The sequence below is a fragment of the Ceratotherium simum genome, chromosome 19, assembly GCF_057802395.1.
Source record: "Ceratotherium simum simum isolate JZ-2026a chromosome 19, ASM5780239v1, whole genome shotgun sequence".
NCBI classification, from domain to species: domain Eukaryota; kingdom Metazoa; phylum Chordata; class Mammalia; order Perissodactyla; family Rhinocerotidae; genus Ceratotherium; species Ceratotherium simum.
Window position 1 is genome coordinate 48895462 of NC_141918.1, and position 25762 is coordinate 48921223.

At 37.4% G+C, this 25762-nt stretch overlaps 1 protein-coding gene across 1 annotated transcript in view; it reads left to right on the plus strand.

Annotated features, from left to right (window-relative positions):
• LAMA2 (laminin subunit alpha 2) overlaps nucleotides 1-25762 on the plus strand; it is a 575531-nt gene that overhangs the window by 183537 nt on the left and 366232 nt on the right. Inside the window, exon 4 of the mRNA XM_087444077.1 lies at nucleotides 4894-5136. Coding sequence (XP_087300203.1) covers nucleotides 4894-5136 — 243 coding nt within the window. The remainder of the gene's footprint in view (nucleotides 1-4893; nucleotides 5137-25762) is intronic.

A 25762-nucleotide genomic window follows, 5' to 3' on the forward strand; every position in this document is an offset into this window, starting at 1 on the left:
GATCTAATACCACATTTGTGTTGCAGTATTTCTTTTAAGTGAGTAGGCCCCCAGCGTGGCAGGTTGTTAGACTCAAGGCCTTTCAATTACTATAAGCCTCCAGCGTTTATGTCTCTTGTCAGCTCTCTGAGGATTGCAGTTGGGTGGGGCTGGCCTCAGGCACGGGAGCACCCAATTGTTTCAAGCTTTGGAAGTTGGGGCAAACCCCCTATGTGGGTGTTTGAGATGAACAAGTCTTCTGCAGCTGACAAGCTCGCCGCCCACAGGTCCACATACACAGTCAACACAGTCCTGCCCCGTGTGCGCGCCACGACCTCCTGAAGTGGACCCAGTCTTCCCGGTGGGAGCCCCACACACTCCACCACTGGCCCACACTCTCCACCCGCTCTTTGTGCATGCCCTGCCCCACTGAAGTGGGCTCAGTTGCCAGGCTGCAGAGAATCCAGTCACCAATCTGCAGGCCCACAAGTTGTCTGAGGGCTTGTTGTTGGGTGGGGCCAGTCTCTAGGGTGGGCTGCCTGCCCTGGCTGAGCTGGATTAAATTGGTGTTCTAGCAAGTGGGGCAGCCCCTGGGCTAGCAGGCCCCAGGGAGAACTCCAATGGTGTCTGTGTCAGAACGCCCACACCAGGCCACAACAATGGCCGCCACCAATGTCTCAGTCCCTGGAGAGGTCTCACCTCTCACCGAGATGCACTCAGGGCCTATCAGGTGAGTCTCTTTTCACCAAAGCACTGTGCACCTTTCTTTCTGGTGATTTTAGGGTGCTTTCTGAAATGGGTGAGTTTGTGCGTGGGCCCTTTAAGAGCCAGTTTTTTTTTTTTAAAGATTTTATTTATTTTATTTTTTTCCCCCCAAAGCGCCAGTAGATAGTTGTATGTCATAGCTGCACATCCTTCTAGTTGCTGTATGTGGGACTCGGCCTCAGGATGGACGGAGAAGTGGTGCCTCGATGCACGCCCGGGATCAGAACCCGGGCCTCCAGCATCGCAGCGCGCGCACTTAACCACCAAGCCACAGGGCAGGCCCATAAGAGCCAGTTTTAATTTCTTTGTGAACCAGCTTTTCTGGGGGTACTCTCCAGTGTTTTAGTAGCAGGCACTCTTCTCAATTGTGCTAGGTCCACAAAATGCCCACAGCGGGGGCGCTCCCTGGCTCAGGGCCCCGCTCCTCCAGGGAGGCTGCGTACCTGTGCGCTGCTCCCGGCGGCCATGAAGCTGGCGGCTTGTGAAGGCGGCAGTTTTTCTCTCCAGAAGGGAGTTTCTGCCTCTTCCACCTCGATTAGGATTGTCCTTTGTTGCAGGAGTTCCTCTTATCCCGTTTTCAGTTCTGTCTTTGGGGTAATTTTTCCACGGGTAGTTGGAAATTTGCTGTGTCCGCAGGAGGAGGTGAGTTCAGAGTCTGCCCATGCCGCCATCTTGACTTCCTCTCCTATAACTACTGATTTTGAAGAGTCTTCTTGCTGAAAACATAAGACATAGTTAATAAAAGTAGCATAGGTACATTAGAGAATTATCCTATTAAGGTCATTAAAATTTTGGACTACTTAGAAAATCACTGTTAAAATTTTCAGTCTTTCTCTGACGCCTTCAAAGAATCCTTCTATTCATTTGTGTTTTTCAATAATGCTGTCTACCACATTTTTAAAAGTTTATTCAAAATACTACATGCCAACTAATTTAATTAATTTTGCATGAAGTGTGAAAGAATCCATAGAAAATAAATGAAAGAGGGATATTGTTTTGAAATGGGACTCCTCTAATATTCTCTAAGGCAATGGCTGCTTTTCCATGTCACTTAATGCTGGCTGTTACACTGAGTTATAGAAAGCGTTTGTGGGGGTTTCAGTATAACTTTTCTCATGGATTTCATCTATTATTCCAGAGCCAACACAGAAGTCCCTAAGTCATAAATCCACATTGTATCTCCAAGAGAATTTAGCCTCTTCCTGCGTTTGCTTGCTGAGCTGCTTTCCAAACAAAGTTCTTTCTCCATAATCTTAGTGTATCTTTATTTGTCTTATTGGGTACCTATAATCTCTAAGTATGCTTTATTTCCTTTTTTTGTTTTCTATTAAAAAAATATCTCTGTGCAATTTTTTTTTGGAAGGAAAGATGCTCATTTGAAATATTTATGTAGATTCTTTTTCCCAGAGAACATGTAGTGCTTTGTATCCATTATCTCATCACCTCTTCCATGGTTTTGACTTTGGAAAAGAAACATTGGGAAACAGAGGGTAAAAGAGTTCAAGTAATTTTCTAAGCTCATGGAGACATAATAGCACGAACATCCGAGCAGTGTATGTCTTAGTTCCTGCAAGTGACGAAGTATGCTAGTGTTGACTGGAATTCAAGCTCTAATGAACAGAAAAAAGTCAGTGTTGAGTTAATAGAAGTGACATGGAAGCATGCTACAGTGATTTGGGTTGTTTAAATCTAATAAATAGTGAATACCCAGTATTTCAAAAGAGTTATAATAAGGATTGTAGTATCTTTAAAGATATAAATGCTATAGTCTCTGTCCTTAGGAGCTCACAACTTAGTTATTTGTATTCTTTATCATTTTACGGATCTTGTCACGAATACTCTAGAATTACCAGAAATTAGGATCAGAGTGTTTTATATTTGTGGTAGAGACAAATATCTCTCTGTGTTGTATCAGATTACTCAATTGGGATGTTCCACAGTGAATTTCTTTTTAAAGAAATTCCATGTGCATGAGTTGTTGAATATGGAGTATCTAAGAGAAATAATTCCTTATGAATAACACCTAAAAAATGTAGAAACAGCAAATATTTTGTATAATGGTTGGTGGAGTATGTTCCCTCCTACTCCTACTCTTGTCATTTCTCTGATACTTATCTTGCTTTATTTTAAAAATAATTTTATTAAAAACTAAGACATGTTACTGCAACTAATATAGCAGGATATTGGATGAAAAGTATGAGCTCTCCTCCTTGTCTCCTTGACTCCTTATTCCCAAACCCCGGAGGTTACAGCTTTAATAGGTTCATGGATGTTCTTCGCCAAAATGTCTGAATATATCCAAGTATTTATATGCACATGCATAGATATGTGTGTCTATCTGCAATTATACTTTTCTGTATACCTCTGTAAATATACATTCAAAATATTTCCCACCTGGACTGATATTCAATACAACAGAACGGTCAAAGCCCAGACCAATCGAGCACATGTCCTGGCTGTTCCTTGCGATCCTGAGGTTAACCAGATGGTCTCAGTGAAGTGGAGGCATTTGCGAGGCTTGGGCAACAGAGATTTATCAACAGATATAGAAGCATTTCAGCATTTTAACCACCAGTTTTTCCACAACTGTGTGGAGGAGGCAATTACCAACCCTACTGTTAATCATTTGATGGCTCATGATTTTCCCCTCATGGCACACAAGCAGAAGTGCCTTCTAGTAAAGATCACAACAGACCAGCATCAGACCACTTGTAGTACCTCTTGTAAAGCAACTTTTCGTATTTTTAAATTCAATCCCTTAGAGTTTACCATAGACAGTGTGCACGTTGAGTTCACAAAGCTCTCATGTCAAAATTATAAAGTTTATTTCTAGAACTTTCCATTCAGAATTTCCTTTGCAGCCCAGCAGGCCCTTTCATCACATTTTAGTGGGTCTGTCCTCCCAGTAGTACCCTTCCAGTGACCCCAATCACCCAGAGCCTAGAACTGGCAAGCTCCCCATATCTTATAGTATTTGCTAAACAAGAGCATACCATGTTGCTTTATTGTTAGTGTCCTTTTCATCTGTCTCATGAGTACAATATATTATCAATCCGTGGACGGTGGGATTGTAATTTAAACTAGCTTGTATCTATTTTTCTACCCAGGGCATTGCACATAAATGTCACTCAATAATGTTTGTGCAGTGTTGTTTTGGACTGCATTGGTAAAGTCACACACATGCACTATTACAAAACATCCTGAATATTATTTTTTATGTCTTCAAATTTTATGTAGATTTGAAAATAGAGGATTGCCACATTCTCCTCAATTGTGACTCTGTTGACCTATAGTAACGTGATGCCTTTCATTATTTCTCTCTTTTTTTTTTAACATGTTTACCTCTTGTACAAAAGTACAGAAACCCTTTATTTAATATGTTCCAGTTTCAAACAGTTGTCTGCGTGCCCTAGAATTTCTTCTCCCTTATTTTCTATTTGGGGATGTGGAGGAATTGAATTTATTGAGCATTTATTGCCAAGTCCTTTGCTAGGGACTTGCATACATTATCTCATTTAATGCAAGTTGTCTCTCAGTAGTGGACTTATTATTGACCATAATTTGGAGAAAAAGGAAGCTAGGAGTTGGAAGAGTAAAATAATCTGCCCAAGGTCACATAAATGCTGGGAGCACAGTTTGAACACAGACTGTGCCTCCAAAACCCTATGTTGTTTTTGCTGCACCACACTAACTCTGTCTAAATGGTACTTTTCTGAGGATTAGGTGATGTAATTAACTGTGTTTTCTAAACTATCAAGCACTACCCACGCATAGAATTTCTAAATCATACTTTATATGCTAACACAGTACGTTGAGTAAATTGGTATGTCACGAACGCTTTCCATGATCAAGATTATCATGAAACTTTAAAAATTAGGTGGAATGATGTCAATGAGTTGTTAGAGAACTAAAATCCCATCTTAACCCATTTCTTTTAAAGCCCTGGCTGTCAAAATGAAACATCTCATCTTAGGACAAAGGTATTCAATATGAACATGTAACAGTAAAATCATTTCAGAAAACATAATAAAGTTATGGAATAAAATCTGAAATAAAATCTACTGTAGCTTTAAGGCTTATATTTGGTATAAAATGATGAGAATACTTTGGAATTCAAAGTTACATATTGTTATTGTCCCTCTTCCCCAGGTGTTCCAGATTGCGTATGTGATTGTGAAAGCGGCCAACTCCCCTCGGCCTGGAAACTGGATTTTGGAACGCTCACTGGATGATGTTGAATACAAGCCCTGGCAGTATCACGCTGTGACGGACACAGAGTGTATCACCCTCTACAACATCCATCCCCGCACGGGACCACCATCATATGCCAAGGACGATGAGGTCATCTGTACTTCATTTTACTCCAAGATACACCCCTTAGAAAATGGAGAGGTAAGATGGGAAAAGTCACCATGAGTACATTTACGATGGCAAAATAGGCCTGTCAGAAAGACTTGAATATATCAGTAATTAATGTCAGGAAGATTTTAAAATAGGATTTAGCAGAAGTACATTTAAATGAGTTATTAAATAAAAAGGAAAAAAAAAACCCAAAGTGATTAGAATTTTAACTACCTTCATCTAGAATGTGTCTCCCATCTCCTATAAAGATCAGAAAAGAGGAAATGGGTTTAAGTTGGAACGTCAATAATTAATTTTACATATGAAGAGACTTTTCTGACAATGAGGATTGCTAATGATTGGAAAAGGATTGAAACCTTAAAGGAAGCCTTAGATCTGTGTGTATTCTGGTCTGAAGATGGGAACAAAAGTGTTGACTTTGGGAAAAAATATAATTCACATGAAGGACCTAAATAAAAGAGAATTCTGTCACTCTTTGTATGTTTTTCTTCTGTCACCACATAGAGCTACAGTGGGGTTTCTTTCCTTTGGTCAGGCTTTGCTTATTATATGCTTAATTATATGCTTAATTCAAAAGTGTTCCGCCTTTCTGTAGCATCTTTTATCCTGTGGTTAAGATTTTAGATTCATTCATTGGTTTTAAGCCACGGATTCAAACCGTGGCTTCACCTGTTACCAGCTGTGTGATCTTCAGCCAGTGACTTAAATTCTCTGTACCTCAGTTTAACTTCCGTTAAATTGGAAATAATGACAATAGTTTTTATTTGATGTGATTGTCAAGAAGATTAAGAGAATTATTATATTTAAAGCATTGGAGTAGTGCTGACAGACATATACACTAAGTGCTCTGCTAGCATTAACTGTTTTTGTTGTTGCTGCTGTAATAATAATAATAATAACTATTGTTGTTGTTAGTAGTTGTAGTAATAGTCTCTCAAATACCCAAACCTTGATATAGTGACTCTCTTGGATTCTCTAATTATATTTCCCTCATCTGTCCCTTCAGTATATGTGGTATAGCTCCTTTTGTGCTACAAACTTATGTACACCTCTATTTATACTCATGTTTGAGATTCTCTCCTCACTAGTCCTCTCACGTGAAGCTAGTAACATTTTTTGCATTCACATGTTCCGAAACCCTGTATTCAAATTTTATCATGTCCACTTCAGCCAATCTAGGGTTATCTAGATTGGCTGAAGACACTTCTGGGGGAAAGTTAGATTTCTGACATAAATCTATCACACTCTTCTTTGGCACTATTATTCTATGAATGTGTACCAGTGCCTCACTGTATTTCAAATTCTATGTTCAAAAATATCAGTTTCAGGGGAAAAAATACCAAATCGCACTCCCAGCAGAGATCTCAATCTGCAAAATAACAAAAAATCAAACAGCTGTTCAACCTGCTTTGGGCCCAGAGGCACCTAATTCCTGGCCAGACTGGCCTGAGGATATAGGAGGAGGGAGGGAGTGTGGAGAGAATAATTTGAGTTGAATTTTTATTATTTTTATCTGGATCCAGTGTTTCCCCAGGAATAATAATTATCTAATATTTACAAAGCTATTCTTTACCTTTAAAAAAAGGTGCAATTCAGAAATTAGTTGAACAATATAAAATGTACTTAGATAGATATATAACATATGCGTTACATGCGTATCCCCAAAGCATCCTTGCCCTGCGTTGATGGTGGTTCTCCATCCTTTAGACGGTGTCAACCTGCCAACATGGAACAAGCAGAAGTGTTATTTGTTTGTTTGTTTAACTGGCTATATTATTTTCACTCCTAGACATTCACTAAAAACTACTCATTGATGGTGACCATTAAGAACAACTTACTCAACTTTCTCTGTGACATGTTTCTTTAAGTCTATTTCTCTCTCATAGGAAAGTGGATGAGGTGAGGAACCAAAAGTAGTTCAAAATATTTGAAGTAGAATGAGAGTATTTAAGAATAAGAATTGAATTCAGACGTCTCCTAGGATATCTGCTTCATTTTATATAGTTTACTCTGTGAAACATGCTACTTTTTGGAATAAACAGGTCCAGAGAAGGCCGGTGATATTTCCAAGACTCCCAGCTCAACTGGTAACAAAGCTGAGATAAGAATCCAGGTCCCCTGACTCCTAGGTTAATGTTTCTTTCATACTGTAGTAAAGACTGAAAGTTGATTTTTAAAAAGTTGGTAATTGCTAAACTCAAAAATGGTTTAGAGGAGACATGGAGAATTCTACCACTGAACCACCCATGCATGGAGAGGAGACATAGAAATGCTGGATCGAGAATAAGTAGAAAGAGTCCTAATTCTGAGATATCGTGATATAGAAGAATGTACATGGGATTAGAAGACTGGGTTCTTGTCCAGGCTCTAGTCTTTGTGGGACCTCGGGAAGGTCACTTAATTTGAGATTGAATTTCTTTAATACATGAATTAGTTTAATATATAAATTGTCCTAAGGTACCTTTCCGTTCTAAAGTAATATAATTTTGGATATCACTTACAATATAACACATGGGAATATTCTAAAACTTTGGATGCTTATCTCCAATGTTTCCCAGACAAGAGACTGTGAAATAATCTTAGTATCATTAACCTTTAGTTTTAAAATGATGCACTTTTGAATACCACTTGAAATATAATTATTAGGTGCTTATGTTCAAAATGTTCCAGAGAAGTGACAGTCAAGTAAGAGAAACAAACATATAAACCAGTAAATGCAAAATGATAGTATAAATCTACTGCAGAAGGGTATAGAGAGAGTGGTAAACCCTCCTGGGGGAGCCAAAGGAGCCACATTGAGAAGATGACTTCTCAGGGAAACCAGAAACAAGTCTTAGTAGCTCAGAAGTTTCAAGCCCAATATGCAAATTTATCTCTAATATGGCCTATGGGTTAAACTAGGTATACAACAGAATTCACCTCCATTGTTGAAGGGTATTTCTGCTGTATAGAATTGTATGTTTGCAGTTATTTTCTTTTGACACATTTTATTGTCTTCTGGTTTGCATTGTCTATGTAGAAAATGTAGCTATTTAATAATTGTCCTTTGTAGTGTCTTTTCTCTGATTTTTTTAAAAGATTTTTATTTTGTCTTTTTTTTTCGGTAGTTTTGCTGTGATGCTCCAGATCCACACTGCCCAATACAATAGTCACTAGCCATATGTGGTTATTTAACTTAAATTTCAGTTAATTCAAATTAAATTAAAATTCAGCTTTTCAGTTGCACAGCCACATTTTAAGTGCTCAGTAGCCACATGTGACTAGCAGTTGCCACATTGGATTGCATGGAAAAGAACATTTCCATCATTGCACAAAATTCTATTGACCAGTGCTGCTATAGATGATACCTTTTTATTTTCTGGATTGGGATTTATTTGGCTGGTATGTCTGCATAATGATGTCTTTCATCAGTTCAGGAAATAATTCAACCATTAACTTTCCAAATATTGTTCCTTCTCCATTCTCTCTCCTCTATAAATACAATTAAACATAATTTGCAACTTCTCACTGTATGCACACTATATCTTACACTTTCTTTGTATACACTCATCCTTTTGGCTTTTTATTCTTCATTCTAGATATTTTCTTCTTACTTACTTCCAGTTCACTCATTCTCTCTTCAGCTACGTAAAATCTGCTATTGAAACTATTTGTAGTTTCTTAATTTTATTTATTATATTTTTCAGTTCTAGAGTTTCTCTTTGGTTCATGTTCAAACATTTTAGTATTTAGTTTTATATCCAAATTTTATATATCTTTAAAAATTTAATTTAATAAAAAATTTATATTTAATTTTTTAACATTCTATTTTTATTTCCTTGAGCATAAGGTAACAATTATTTAAGTGTTTTTGTTTGATAATTCTAATATCTGACCTTTGTGGATATATTTTACTTCTGTTTCATCTGCTGATTCTTTTTTATGCTGTCTTATATCCTCACAATCTTGATTATTTTTGCATAACAGAAGTTGCGTTTGAAAAATTAGGTGTAGAAATAATTTGAGGAGTAAGATATTATCTTCATCTTGTGAGGATTTATTGATGCTTCTGCCAGGCAATGGCAATATGGATAATCTTAATCCAATTTCAAGGATTCACATTTCTGGAACACTTACATGACTCAAAGCTGTGCTGTAACCCAATGACAGCTTCTATAATTCCAGTTTACCCTCATTCTTAGGCTTCCTGTCTTTGGAGTCCAAACCAAAGTGTATGGGATTTATCCAAGTCCCACTCATACAAGTCCTGGAATCCAACTTTTGTCCTCCTAGTACAGCAAGGCTGTCAAAAGCACTGCTCAGTCTCTCACTCATGTCTTCTGGACAGGGAAATGCCCACAGGACAAAAATTGTCACAATACACTAATTACCTCTTTAGACATCTTTCTTCTTGATATTGAGAAGGTGATTCTTCACCCTCTTGATAGCTCTCAGATGGCTTTAAATAAATGTTTTTATATATTTTGTCCACTTGGTCTAGTCGTTATCATTGAGAGTGTTGGCACTAATTATATAAGTTATCATAAACAAAAGCATAGTCTCATATGCAGTTTTTAAAACCTTTTTATTTTGGAATCATTTTAAATTTACATAAATGCAAGAAGAATACAGAGCATCTCCATGTCCCCTTTACCCAGCTCCCACTAAGGATATTGTCTTACAAAATCTCCATGCATTTGTCAAAACCAAGAAATTAACACCAATACATTACTATTACCTAAACCACAGATTTATTCAGATTTCATTCATGTTATCATTATTTTTTTTTTCTCTTATGAGATCCAATTTGGGATCCTACATTGCATCTAGTCGTTGTGTCTCCTTAGTCTCCTCTGATCTGTGACAATTTCTTAATATTCCCTTGTTTTTCATGACCTCCATCTTTTTAAGAGTACTGGTCAGGTTTTTTGAAGCACATTATTCATCTTGCATTTGCCTGATGTTTTCTTATGATGAGACTGGGCTTCTGGGTTTTGAGGAAGAATACCACAGAGGTGAAACATTTTCTCATTGCGTCACTCATATTTATTTTTATATGCACATGGCTTGTCTATTTCCTTTTTATTGGTTTATAAGTCTCTTTGTGCTTCTGGATAGATTTTTATTTTGGACAAAATTGTCTAAATACTCACCATGATTTGAAATGTATATTTTTTATTAAGCACTGAATGATCATTTGCTTCCAGACATTCACAATACCCTTTAAATGTAGATTTAAGTCACAGAACAAGAGAAATAAGAGTAGAGTATTTTTAAGGCCCACCCATGAAACCAGGCCTTATAAAATAAATGTCTCAATTATAACACAGCAATAAGCAATAATGTTTCTGTTGTAGTTATAGAACATTACGAGAAAATAGTCTTCTGTGACTAACACCAAATCTATTGAGTCTAAGGTTTAGTCCACTGTCATTTGTCTGGAGAATTTTGGAGACGTGCCAAAACTTTTAGAACATTTTAAAAGATTATATTTCAGGTGAAAAGTGTATCATTTTAGAGCTGAACGGTAACTTAGGTAAATTCCTCATTGATCTATTAAAGGATATTGCAGCCCTTAATTTCAGCTCTGTATCCAACCTCCAATACTGCCGTCTGTCCATATCATCACTGAAGACAGTTTAGCCTTTACTTCTGGCCTCTTAAATTTTAACAGCAATATCTCTGCTTATTTCTTCAGCTTTATTTATTTCTCCAGCCACTCCTACTCTTTTCCCTCCACTCTCTGGCTTGGGGCCTTCTCAGTCCTTCACCCCACATTGCCTGCGAGAGATCAACAAACGTTAATCATGTGGATTCACCAGAAGGGTACTTTAGGGCACGCACCCAGTCCCCTGGATAACTAGGTTCAACTACTTCCAAGAAGGAGATTAGTCCTGTAGTCTAGCATCCCAGGCTTGGATCCAAAGGAGGAAGAGAAGTTCGCTCTGAGCTGTGAGATAATTAAATCCCAGTCCTGGTAAAGGAGGAATAATGGAGAACAATGGAGGGATAATAGTACGACCAGAAGGTTGTTATCCAGGTTGTAAATAGAAGAGGGATTTGAGCTAAAGCCTTCAAAGAACTTCATTCTAGAAAGGTAATTCTGTATCATTAATGCCAAGAGGGGGCTCAGCTTTGCTTTGCTTTGAGAGAATGATCCTGAGCTCCCTAATAGGAGTTGCAGGGTGTGAAGCAACAGACTGCAAGGCACCTCCATTTCCTTGAGGCCAGCCAAAGGGAAAAGCTTTGGTGAGAACAGCTTCATAGACAGACCTCCCCAGCCTTGCTACAGGATGCAAACTGCCCTAAGAGCTCCTATCAGCCCAAGTGCTTCCTCTGCCCAAAGCAGTTGCCCTAAGATCCTATTGAGAATTGCTAATAAGAATTGCCACTTGGAGGCGCCACTGAGAACCATGCTTGTAGTAGTTCCTGCTAAACGTGGCTTTACTTGGAAACCACCAGGGACGTCTGAAAGATAGCTGTTTCTGGGACCAGGGCTTTTAGTTCAATAGATTGAGGAAGAGCTCAGGAAGCTCTATGTATGTTTTATTTATTTATTTTTTAAAATAATTTTATTTATTTATTTCTTTTCCCCCCAAAGCCCCAGTAGATAGTTGTATGTCATAGCTGCACGTCCTTCCAGTTGCTGTATGTGGGACGCGGCCCCAGCATGGCGGGAGAAGCAGTGCATCGGTGCGCGCCTGGGATCTGAACCTGGGCTGCCAGCAGTGGAGCGTGCTCACTTAACCGCTAAGCCATGGTGCCAGCCCTCTATGTATGTTTTAAACAAGTACTCCTGGTGATTTTGACGTCCCTACTCCCAGCTTATTGTTATTTCTAGGCTTCCCAAACCCTGGAGACGAACAGATCATTAGTTATTTAGGGAAAGAACATCAGTATTCTAACTACTTCTAACTGAAGAAAGAGACTAACGTTTTTCTATCAGGAAACATGATTGGCTTTGGTGGACTGAATCTCTGGGTGGGTTTGAATTGAGTAATAAACTTGGAGCTATCACTAGGTTCTCGATGGTTGAAGAGACGGCTGAGAGAGGAGAATCATGTTAATAATAATCCATAGGATGGGGCTGTATAGATGGCACTACTCTAGGGGTCCTAGAATTAACATTGTAATAAATGTTTTTCCATTTTATGAGATTCTCCCCTTTCTATGGCTGGGATTATTCCTTTTAATTTCTTGAATTGTCACTAGACTGTTCCCTAAATATTCATGGTTACCATAGTAATTTTTGCTTCAGTTTCCTCATACAGAGAACTTTAAGTTATTTACATATGATTCCCTGTCCTTCTTACCACCACCCTTCACACTGTCCTGGACTGCAACTCAAATGGAGCTTACATTCCCTGTCATTTTGCTTTTGAAACATGGCAGGCTGGTATAAAAATCCCCAGAGAAACCATCATTAATTCTTGAAGACACTTTTTCTTCTGTAAACTGTATGTAGAGCTTTGATATTATTTTGATTTCCTATGTGACAGAATTTTATTTATACAGACTGAGTATTTTTTTCTTCTTTTCATCGCCTGACATTATGGTGATCCTAAGAAGTGCAAATACTGGAGAATGAAGAAACAAACCCAACACAGTATTAAAAAATGTTTCTGAGATCCTTTTTTGATGTAATATTGTTAAAGGTACAGCATGATTGCATGTGTGAGTTCATGTGGAGATGCAAGAATGGAGATGAGGAACTAGTCTCAGTTACCCTGGGAGTTACTTCTTTAGGGAGAAGAAGTAGGGTATCACTAATTTGTACCAGCTATGAATAGAGATTTAGGGAAATAATTATTTGGAGTTTTAGACTTCCTTTCTCTAAAAATAATTCTTGCATTGACCAACACGGGGTCAGTGAGTACCAGGAGCAACAACATGAAAGGGCCTCAATACAATGAAGTTTACATGCTGGCCTCCAAAAAACAGAACATGTCAACTCCAGTTGGGATACACAGAGCGCTTGAAATATTTTGGAATCACACACACACAAAATCCACAATTCATTTAAGGTATTTGTGTTATATTTGTATTATTATAGTTAAAAAACACACTTTTGTAATAAAGATGAAATTTAGAAGATTGTATTACTCCTTTCTATTAATCACTTTATAGACACCCCTCAACAATAAAGTATTAGTAAATCCTTGTTAAATTAATACAGTGTTGTTGAAAAATCATGAAGGCCAGAGAAACCGAATGAAAATAAAATCTTGAGGAGATAACACCAATATTTAGGACCTGGTTACCTCAGTGTTGTAGAATAGGATCTACTGGGATCTACTAAAATGGAACAGAAGGGTGAGCTTTTGATGAGCTGGGTAAGAAAGTGCAGAGTTGTGGTAGAAGGCACAGAGGCACAGCTTGCTGTCTTCTGGGTGATCACTACATATGGCTCTGCCACTGATTCACCAAGGGAGTTGGACAGATGAGTAAACTATGCAATGTGTGCTCTGGGCAATTCACGTTACTATAATGAAGGTGAAATTAAGTCATTTATGGTAAAGCCTCCTTGTAACCTATACAATATGATAGCAAATTCTCTAGTTCAACAGCTAACATTGGCTTAAGCCCACCCCTAATTGCAGGAAAACTGAGCTGGTTTACCCTGGATTGAGAATGGGGCCCATGGAAATGGGAAGGCTATGCATGCTGTTTTGTGGGGTCAACACTAGGGGAGGCGGGGCTAACTAAACAGGACTGAAGGGATAAGCAAAGTGGAAAACCATGAGCTCACTGAAGTGTAAAGGGCCAGAAGGAACAGATGAGGGTCTCAAGTGCTGATGTGGATTAGCCCGGAGCCCAGAAAATAATAGTAATCATAGCGAACATTTATTGTACACTTGTTTTATGGCCGGTGCTACTCTAAGACTTTACAAGGATAAACTCACATGTACTAATTCTGTCTCATTTCACAGCTGAGGGAAATGTGGCACAGTGAGATCAGATAACTTTCCCAGAGGTCCACAGCCAGTCATTTTTGGAGCTGTGATGTGAAGCCAGTGTGTCGTCTGAGCACTAGAAAGGCGCAGGAACAACCGTTTTCTTCTGTGTCTGGGGTTTTCTGGAGAATCTGTGGGCAGTGCAAGCCCAGGAATCCCCACCTCCCGGCAGGCCCTGCTTTCTCTCTGTCTGAGCTCGCGCAGGCGTGGGGCTGGGCTGCTGCTTATGTTTTTGGCTTACCAGGATTTAGTCTTTTAATGTTTTAAGTTAAGAAAAAAATTCTATACCTTACTTTTTCTCTTTGTGATGGGTAAATTACTTCTTTTTGAAATATAATAGTTTTTTTAATATAGTAGTTTTTTTTAAATCTTAATTTCTCATATTCTTAACCTTTTTATTTATCTTGCTTATTTTTTACTTTTTAAATGATTTTTAATTTCTGTTTTTAAGAGTTTTACCTTGGTATATTTACATTACTCATATTTTTTCTTCCTCAGACTTTATTCTGGTAAATGATTTATATTTCTTCCATATTATCATATATATATAAAACCATACCGTTAAGGGCATTAATCTCATCATGAGGGCTCCACCCTCAAGACCTAATTACCCCCAAAGGTCCCATCGCCAAATAACATCATCTTGGGATTAGGGTTTCAAAGTAGGAATTTTGGGGAGCCACAAACATGCAGTCCATCACTGGAGGTTACTCTTATAAATGAACAACAGAACCCCTGTTGAGTAGCCCGACTGTACTTAGAACTCCAGAACTTCTCAAGCACCATATAAAGTGTTTCAGTGTTTGACCACAAGCTTTACTGCCCCGCTAACAGCTCTCTGAGTATAAGAATCTTTTAACTTTTCGTCCATTTCCTTAAGAAAGAACACAACACCATGTTAGACAGACTTGAGACCCATTGTAATACATAATTACTTTTTAAAATAAAATTCTCAAATACCCTAATATAGTAATCCTTTTCTGAAGCCTTTAATATTGGCTATTAATATCAATAATAAAATTATATTTTTTGAAAATAGTTACTCATTTTATGCACATTATAAAAGGGATTATTATAGACACCAGGGTTTTAAATGACTTCTAAGAGATTCATTTCTTCAAACTGTAGATAATTATGTCAAATATTACATTTGGCAGAGATACAGTAATTCTCCATCTTATAGTTAATTTTATTGAAAATTTTAAGTAAAAGACCAGGTGAATACATTTTTTTTGTTCCAACAAAACTTTAAAATTTTGTATTTTTCTTTTATTTTGGCTCATGCTAATTCTTTCAAATTGTTACTTTTATTGTTAATTAATTAATTAGGTTAAAATCCTATCTGGACTGAATTGATATCATCTGTCTTATAGTCAAAAAAGACAGCCCCCTATCCCCTTAAATTACTAATCTGTTAGTCTTTTGAACATTTCTTCAAAGCTTTGTTAGTTTTGATCTGAATGAATTTTAGATTTCATTTTTTAGGCTAGTTATTTTTTATATGAAGAACCCTATATTTTCATCCACTCCATTTATGGTCAGTGCTAAAATCACTATTATTTAAGGAAATCTGCAAAGGAAGAAATATGATATAATATTATGTAGTCTTTATCTTATCCATCCAATAATGCTTTTCTTCCACATAATTACTGTAGAGATAGGTGCACAAGCATTTAATTATGCTAGCATTTGATAGAAGAATTTCAAGAAAGCTGGGTAAACCAAGTTCACTTATACTCATTGCAACTTGTCACAGAAAAAGCCTATGTTAAAGTTCTCTGAACTGGGAATTTTGAATTGTTGCCAGTTATTTGGCTCCCAATTCTAAAGCAAATTGAGATTACAAAATTATGAAGCAAGAATAATACATGTTGTGTACAGAAAGAGGAAAAAAAAGAACTACTAAATGCACTAGATATTATAAGATGCATCTGAGACCATTGAAACATATCTTGTGGCTTTTAAAATCAGGTCTGCAATCCTGAGGAAACATCCCGTGTTGGAATGGCAGGTCATGCTAGATTTGATGGTGTCTTATCATTTTTTTTACCTGATCAAAGTAAGGACTAAGCCTTTCAGTTAAAATGTGCATCTCATGGAAAGGAAGAAGATTAGTGGGTTAAGTATAGTTATTGTTATCAATAATATTGGCAATAACCATTTTGTATATGGTGCTTCATCAGTTTCAAAGCACCTATTATACAGTCTTCCATCTGATCTTCACCAAAGCCTTGGAGACACTTGAAGCCAAAATATTTATCATTCTTATTTTAGAGATGGAGGTTAAATAACTTGTTTGGGGTCCCATAGTGGTAAATGTTCAACATTATTCTCTGGTCCAGGTCCAGTTCAAATCTTCCAATGGCAAATCTCATAATCATTCTGCATCATAAACTGAACCCTTCGGTCCAATCAGGCATCTTCTAAATGTGTGTTTATTATTGGTTACAAGGGCTGTGTGGCACTGTGTGGATAATTAAGTGCCATCCATGATCTCTACTGGGAAAAACCTAAGGGTGTGTCAGTTAATCAGTCTCACACAAGAAAGATAATGTACTATTATCTTTATTGCAGAAGTATACTTGAAAATACAACAAAGGATCGTGAAGCTATTAAAATAAGCTTCTGATCCTTAGGGAAACTATTTCAACACTGGAGCTCTCATCAAAAGTCCTTGAGACAAATAACCCAGGAGTAGAATGGTTATGATTACACTTTGCAAGCAAACTTAAAAAGATATCAGGAGCTGCTTTACCAGGTCTCCTGCTATGAAATGAAAACTGGAGAAAAATCTACTGCAAAGCCTTCTAGCCTGAGGATGTGTACTGTTTTGCATCATAACAGACTGACTGTAGCCAAATATTTTCCTTGAAAATACATAAATGAACAACTTCTCTGAATTCTGCTACCTGGGAATCACATAAGACATATAATTTAAATTCTAATCATGAGTAGCAAAAATCCTATGGTACTCATTTTGCAAAGGAGAATGGCAGCCCTGGCAAGATTACAAGTTAGAAAATTAAATTCCGCTTGTGTAAATTTGTTTTTCAGCTGCATTCAGTACCAAGAATTATTTGTTTTCTTATTCAACAGATAAGTGCCTTCTAAAACCAAGCCTACTTAGGTTGAGCCATATGAAATTGCCAATATTTGACTATTCTTAGTCAATATAAATGCAGTTTCATATCGTTTAAACTAATATATGCCAAAACATGAATATAAGTACTTGCAGAAATTTAGACTGTCCTCAACATAACCTCACCTGTACACATTATTTTAGCAAAAGCAGTAAAGGGAATTCAAGTCCCTTCACTGAAACAATGATTTATAAGTATAATAATTTATACTAGTTATTTTGTGAAGGTCTTTCCTTACTGTTAGTAATGTGGTGACTATTAAGCTAATAATGAGTTATACTGCATTGGTTTCTTAATTTTTGGTGGAGGGGAGAATAGCAAATAGCATTTTCATATGAATAACCAAACATTACATCAGGTGCCATGGAGAACTACATGGAAGGTGAAGTTACTAGTAATATGTTTTGGTTAGTTACTAGTAATAAGTTTGGGAACGGAGTTATTTTGGCTCATAGACTACAAAGCATGTATGTGTATATCTGTGTTTCTATACATACACACTCAAGTACCCTTATACATGTGGCATAATCACATGTGTAGATGTTAGTTGTATCAGGAGTGACAGCTGCCACCTTCTTTGAGGCATTTCAAATATTTTTATACTTGACATCCAACTTACAGCAGGTACCCACTATTCTCTTCAGGATGAATTACCTTATTGCAAGACTATTCGTGAAAATTCTTGAAGATTATGTTAAGGAAAAAAGAACCCTTTATTGTATTTTGAAGAAAAAACCCATAGTAATGATTTACTTTTGCTTTCTTTCTTATCTCTATACTTGTTCTTTTTATCAGTGAATGAAAAACATTTTGCTCTTCCTTATAATCTGTTAGGTTGCATCCATTTATCTCATAACAAGACAAACTTTGGTCTTGAATTAGCTGCGGTAGAGAAGCTCCCACATTAATCACTACTAAGCAAATGCATTACCCAAAGGATAGGACATCAAAAATATGGCTGGGATTCAGTTTCAGCTCAACCACCAAATGACTTGATATTATGAATAAATTTTATGGGTTTATATAGCCAATGAGTAGTCCTCAACATTTGGCTATTTTTGCTATTAACAAACATTGACTGCCCCCTGTGTGGCAAGCACTATCTTAGGTGCAGGGAATAAAGGACATTATATTTTGGAGGGATAAGATAAGAGATTATGTAAATAAATCAGGGAAAAATCTTGGAGACTTGGAGAAGGTGGTAAAGACACACTTAGCACAGAAGAGTCTTGATTACAGGAAGAGAGAGAGAGAGAGAGAGAGAGAGAGAGAATGGCAGTGACCTGTCTAGGGAGCTGCATGGTTGCCACATAGAAAATGTGGGCGGGAATGACGGCCACATAGAAAATGTGGGCGGGAATGACGGGAGACAGGCTGTGTTCATAGCAATTGCTTTGACTCACCATGATTATTTCAGCTACTGAATATCTGAATAAATTGAGTAGAGAGGCTGTCTGTACTGAGCTGTAAAACAGTTTCAGAATGAGAAAATTCAATTTTAAACTTTGAAAAAAAACCTGTACAACTGCCTTGCAAAAATATGTCACAGAAACAGATTTCAGGGGAGCAGAATTTTTTCCCTGTACAGTAATTATGGCTAAGTCCTTGTTAAGATAAAAAATAAGGATGTTGATTAGCATAAGGAGTGAAAGCATTTGGCTTTTTTGCTTTAGTTTATAGAATGTATCCTGTTTTGTAGTTCTTTTCCAACAAGCCTCACGTGGTTGGGGTTCACTCTTTAGCATGAGGGACCTATTACTAGAGTCACAATGGTTTAGTCCCTCATTTTTTGCCAGTGTTTTGATCAGTCCTTCCATTGAGAGGTAACTTTTTAATAATTCCCCCAAACAAGCATGGGGTAATGTTTGACCTCTAAGTTACTGTCACAGATGAAGCAGTCCAGTGGGCGGAACATGAGTGCACTCTTATTGCTGGGCTCCATGCTAAGGAAAACATACATGTTTTTCTTGAGACAATGGCTAGCTGAAAGCATCAGAGAACTGCTAGAAAGATAGAACCGTAAAGAGAAAATTCAAAAACAAAGTTAACCATTTTGTCAGCACTACATTATGTTGTGAAGGGCTATGACATAGTCTCTACTAGTTAATTCCATTAAGCTGATGCTTGCTAACAAGGCTAAGCTACTTGCATGGATGATGTTAAATATAGGCAAAAAGACACACAAAACACCTCTCTGCTTATGGGGCCGGCCCCGTGGCGTAGCAGTTATGTGCGCAAGCTCTGCTGCTGGCGGCCCGGGTTCAGATCCCGGGCGTGCACCGATGCACCGCTTGTCAGGCCATGCTGTGGTGGCGTCCCACATAAAGTGGAGGAAGATCAGCACGGATGTTAGCTCAGGACCAGTCTTCCTCAGCAAAAAAAAAAAAAGAAAAAGAGGAGGATTGGCATTGATGTTAGCTCAGGGCTGATCTTCCTCACAGGAAAAAAAAAACACCTCTCTGTGACTACAGAAAGAGTGTCTAAGCATGGACAGAGGATTGCAAATGGTGTTCTCAGAAAGCCAAATCATTAAGACAGTAGCAAAATGGTGTCCTGAGCAACATAATGTGTTTATACCATCTTCTTACCCACCGAGCCACTCTGCTAAAATTTGCTATGGCTCACTGGTGTCTTTAGGCACACCAGGGAGGGCAGCCCAGGATATCGGTCACCCTCAGCCCTGCTCTGGTTAAGGCCCTGCATTAGGACTGAGAGGAGAAGTGGTCCAGTGCATTTTATCTTATATCCCTAGAAAAATAGCACAGTTGGTGCCTAACTTTCATTTCTGAAAATAGCACAGGTAATTTTTCAGCCAAATGAGATTTCTATCAAAAAAGGAAACAAAGGCAGAATGTGGAGAGGAGCTAATGTCAGTGCTTCTGGTAATATTAAAATTTGTTTTAAAATAATAAAAGACACGGTATTTCCAGGCACTTTAAACTCCAAAATTGGAAGCAGATCAAACGATGACAAATAGGATACTCATATATAAAAACAAAGAGAGGACTTGTAAAACCTAAGGTAAATGAAAATTAAGGTTGAAAAGATATAAAATAATTAGGTCAGGAGCAATCAGTAAAATATATGCCAAACCAAGCAATACTTTGATATTCTGGTCTGGAATGAGGATTTGGGGTTATTTTGAAAAATAACATCACTACAACCCTGTCCAGAAGTCACAGCTGCAGAAACAGAAGTAAACAAGTAATCCTATTCGAAGGCTGCAAGGTTAAAGAACAACCAAAGACTCAAAACTCAATGAAATCCTTGTTAGTTCCCCGTGATATGACCACGGCTCAAGCAATTCCCCAAAGGAGAACTACAAAGGACGTTTGTTTCTAGAGATAGGAATACAAATACCATTTGCTTGTTTGTTTGTTTTTAAATCAGATAACAAAAATGAAGACTAGGTAAAAGATATTTTCTGTATTTGCTTTTAAAAAGTATCTCTATATTTTATATGCAGTCATTTAACATGAAATCTTTTCCCACTGCCTTCTCATAGATCACTAGGTAGTGGAAAGATGCTACTGTTTACTAGGCATTGCTAAAAGCTATTAAATTCCATCAGAGAGGGGGCCATGACTTACTCTTTTTTGCATTTTCCCTCTCCTCTGTTTATGTCACATAAACGTATGTGCAAGATCTTCTATGCCATCAGCCAAATCAGACCATTCTTGCCTGGGAGTAGAAAGTGGGACTTGACTTGTCTAGTTTGACTATCCTGATCCATGAACCAGCTAGCTTTCACATTTGTGACAGGGAGGTAACACCTTAGAATTTTGTAGTGTTTGCATGTGTCATTCGTTTATGTCCTAGACCTACACCAAACTCCAGGAAAATCAAGGACAAAAAGGTAATCAGTTATTCTGGACTCAAATTCAAACATCCACGTGAGAATATTAATAGGTGTAATATATTTGTAAGAAAATTTTTATTTTGTGTATCTCATCTCTTGGAGTACCTCAGAGATCTATACTTTTTCAATCCAAAAATAACACAGAAGCAAAATGCTACAGGGGCCACAGAATGTTATCTTGAAGACTGTGCATTAATTACTCAAGTCAGGAAACACTTAATTTTGCAACTCTATTCCATCATTTAACAGAGTAATTTCTGAAATAACCAGTCTCCTGTAACTTAGCACAAAACCAAATTGGTGTCACCACTTTGATTTCTCTTTTGAAATTAATTTCCAGTTCCGTTTTCTTTTGCCTCTGGTGTTCTGGATGATCATTTTGTAGCATCTGGATAATTTTATGTTAACATCTGGAATTGAGATTTTTTAATTTGTCTGATGCATATAGAATACTTCTGTAGGAAATGTATTTTCCCAGCTGCTGTCTATTCATTTCAAAGAGACACGGTTAAGTGAGTGTAATAGCGTCTAAAATTCCTGAGGAAACACAAAGCATGTTTAATACAAAGTCCTTCCAGTCTGTTTTCTCTCCTCCTAGCTTTTCCCATGGCAGAAAGGCTTGAGGTTTATACAGAAGGAAGAGTTTTGCATGGTAACAGGTGGTGTCATTGAGTGCATGGGCTTTGACATCAGGCCAGGCTGGAATCATAGTCTGGCCGTCAACGGCTGTGTAACCTTAGGCAACTGGTTGAGGTTCAGTTTCCTTATCTCAAAATGGAGAAGTGTAAATACACGTCTCCCAATGTTGGTCATATTAAATGAGACGATTTATATACAATATCCAGTTCATGGTGGGGAGTCAATAAATGGCCGCTATTATTACCATTTATTTCTGTGTATTACAGAATGCAACTTAGAATTTCTTCTTTTCCTGACCTTCTAGTGCTTTTATGCATGCAATTAGCAGTTTGGCAATTTGTACAAGGTTTTTTTTTTTAATCTTTTTTTTTTTGTGTGAGGAAGATCAGCCCTTAGTGAACATTCATGCCAATCCTCCTCTTTTTGCTGAGAAAGACTGGCCCTGAGCTAACATCTGTTGCCAATCCTCCTCCTTTTTTTCCCTTTTTCTCCCCAAAGTCCCAATAGATAGTTGTATGTCATAGTTGCACATCCTTCTAGCTGCTGTATGTGGGACTGGCCTCAGCATGGCTGGAGAAGCGGTGCGTGGGTGCGCGCCCGGGATCCGGACCCAGCCCGCCAGTAGCGGAGCACATGCACTTAACCACTAAGCCACGGGGCCGAGCCCCTGTACAAGGTTTTTGAGAGCTGATGTTGAATCTTTTCTTTTAAAAACTTGCTCTTTGAGTGGAAAGAGAGGGAAGGAATCAAGCTGGCTAAAGACGTCATAGAGGAAACCGGAGAGTACTTTCTTTCCGAGCTTCCGTAGCACAGCCGATAACATGTGCACAAAGGAACTTGAATTTTTAAGCAACACTTCGGAATTCACATACTAAAATAAAATCTATAAGTTCAAGCTGTTGTGGCGTCAGGGATAAAAGAATCCTACATTCATTATCATGAATGAAATGTTGTTCAAAATGTTTTGGAAGTCTTCTTGAATTTCATTGTTTTCATATTGATAACTTATTAACCAGTCTTGATTCTAAATGACTTTTATTCATTTACCCCCCCCAAAGTTATTCACCTTCAAAGATAAAATTTTGTAGTATTGAGTTAGTCAAAGAAATTTGTTGAAGGTTCTGAACACAGCTCTGAACAGTTCCAAAATCTCTTGAGGGTTGCTAGGATATGTGTAGAATGAAGGCAATTACTGTAAAGGCTTTTCATTCGTTCAGTTGTGCAATTTTTGATATCTATGTTAAAAAATTAGCAGCTTCATTTTACATCTGCAGATTAGAAAGTAGTTTTCAAAGGAAACCGAGTTAACAGAATTTTAGAGAAATGATTTTAATAACATGGGATTTCACACATTGATTCTGAAAACCCAATACTTTTCTTAAATATATTCTTTCGCATACTCTTATGCTACCTTAAAGAAATTGAGGGTTTGTGGATTGTCTAGTTTTTCATTCTTTACCCAAAACTGAGCAGGGTTGGTGTTCAATAATATTGGATAACACTAGATGAGTAAATAAATGAAGAGATGATAAAATAAATGAATTCATTACCGTTGTTTATTAAAGAGATGTCCCTTTTTATACCTCCACTTATTTCCAAGAAAAGTGGCATACATAACAAAACATAACATTAAACTGGCAATAAAAAAGAAAATTTAACTAAACAAAAAAAAATTAAAGAGAAATGCACATTCACTGCTCATCTGGAATGAGTTAGTTATTGCAGTTGAACTCTTAATTTGATTCAGAATTTTCAGACAATTAGGGGAAAAAAAGGAAAATGTTAAATTATACAGTTTCCTTGTCTGACAAGGAAGAGCTTCCAAATTTTCAAGGCAAACATTTTCTTGGCAATGAATTGTCAGAGAAAATTTTAATGCAGTCCTTATGTGAAGACGTCAGATAGCAAAAAGTACAAGATTTTCAAGCATAACAAGAGCAGAGGAAAATATTGCTTGTTTATTTCTACCACATAAGAAAGCAAGAATATAAACTTGAAATATTAACTCAGTAATGATATATGTGTCTCTGAAGAACTAAGATAATATGATTCAATTTCATAATTTTCTGACAGTCTAACTTAACCCAGGAAGGAGCCCTGGGGATGGCTGGGTAGTGTGTCTGTCTTCATGTCACTCTCAAATGTCAAATGCACAGTGAAATCTGCAGGGTTGAATCACTTGGCAGGGACTTAAGCATCAATATTCTTTGTTGCTGGATAGTCTTCTGTGTGATTAAGATGAAGAGTGTACTCCTAGCGAAATGGAGAGCCAGCCGACTGCCACATAGAAGTGCATTGTCAGGTGGCCTCTGGTTAGAACCAATATGCTTTCCCCAACATACATTATGAGTAATAGTAGCTAACGTTTACTGATTACTTGCCACATGCCAGATGCATTCGAAGTGCTTTGCGTCTTTTAACTCGTGAAACTTTCATAATAAGCCCAGGCGTGGACACAGTCATTGTTCCCATTTTACTAATGAGGAAACGGATGGGCAATTTTACCTTGCCCAAGGTTATACAGCTAATAAATGCCAGAGCCAGGATTTGAACCCAGGCTGATGCTACAGCCTGTGAGCTTAGCCACAGTCATGAACTTATCCTCAACCTGCCTAGGAATTTGTACTAGCATGTGGATTCTGCAAAAGAGACACTTTAGACTCTTCATATAATATAGAAGGAATATTGACATGAACCATGATAAGGGGAGCAATAACTAAAATTTGCTTGCCTTGACCGTGAAAGAACACCAATGTGACTCCCTGCCAAGTATCTGATTATGAAGAGAATTGCATTGTGATCAGCAGGCTTAGATGAAGAAAGCGAACCCTGAAATAACCAAATGAACGGATTAACCTATTCCATGGCATCAGGCTGAAAAAGAGTGCTCATCTTACAGAAGTGGTTGTGATCTAACGGAAAGTGCATTGGATTTGAAGTAAAAAACAAAAATAAAAACAGAATTTAATTCCCAATTCTGCTGCTCATAGTGTCTGTAACCTCCTAGTGTTTGCTTTTTCTGGGATATGCCTTCTTAGAAGCTCAATTTTCTTATCTGTAAATCGGTTTAAGATTCTTGTACCATCTACCCTCCAGCTTTGTTGTGATATCGAATAAAATACTATGTGTGCATATCCTTGTAGATTCTAAAGCAATCTACAAATGCACAGCATCCACCCGTACATGCCGTAGGTGAAAGGCACGCGTCCAATTAATGCGCGAGCTGCACCAAGTTATTTCAGTTCAATTAAAAAGACAAGCAGCTTATCTATAGGCCAATTTCATGGCATTTAAAGTTGGAATTTCATCTGTTATAAATCTGTTCTTAATTACTCTGATTCTATCTTTGAGGAAACTTTGACTGGAATATATGCCAAGAGTATACAGAGTCAGAATCTCTCTAAGAATCAAAAGCTGGTGGGAAATTTCTGAAAGTTGTGAAAAAAGTGTTATTATTTTTAAATACTTCCCTCAGGAATGGAAGAAGTGAAGCCAGGACCGGTGGTAGTGCTGATGGGCAATTGCTCCTTACGGGTGATGTGCAGGAGTGAGGGACCCCATCTGAAAGCTCCCCAAGGGGGCAAAAAGTCATATAGCATACTTAAAGTTTTAGTTTAATATTTTTTAAATGCCAATTTAAAAAAATAGTACAAAATTATATAAAATAATTATATGAGGAGAATTTCACTGTGATCAATAGGCCAAGATGAAGGAGAGAGTCCTTGCTTCTCCCATTATTCTCTTTACTGCTAACACTTTTAACAGTTTCGTATGTATCCTTCTAGATGTCATTTTCAATGCATATATGAAAACATGTATAAAAGTATGTGATGTATTCTTGTTTTTTTTTCACAAATGGAATTATCCTCTACATGGTGTTTATGATTTGCCTTTTTACTTATGATGTTGTAGACAATTTTTTTTCCATTTAAGTGTTGGTAGATTTACATTGTTTTTATTTTAACCACAATGTAGTACTTCAATGAAAAGTAGGTATCCTATGATTTATTTAATCGTATCCTCACTGATGGTCTTTTAACTTATTTCTAACCTTTCATGATTATAAGCAATGCTGTAATGGACAT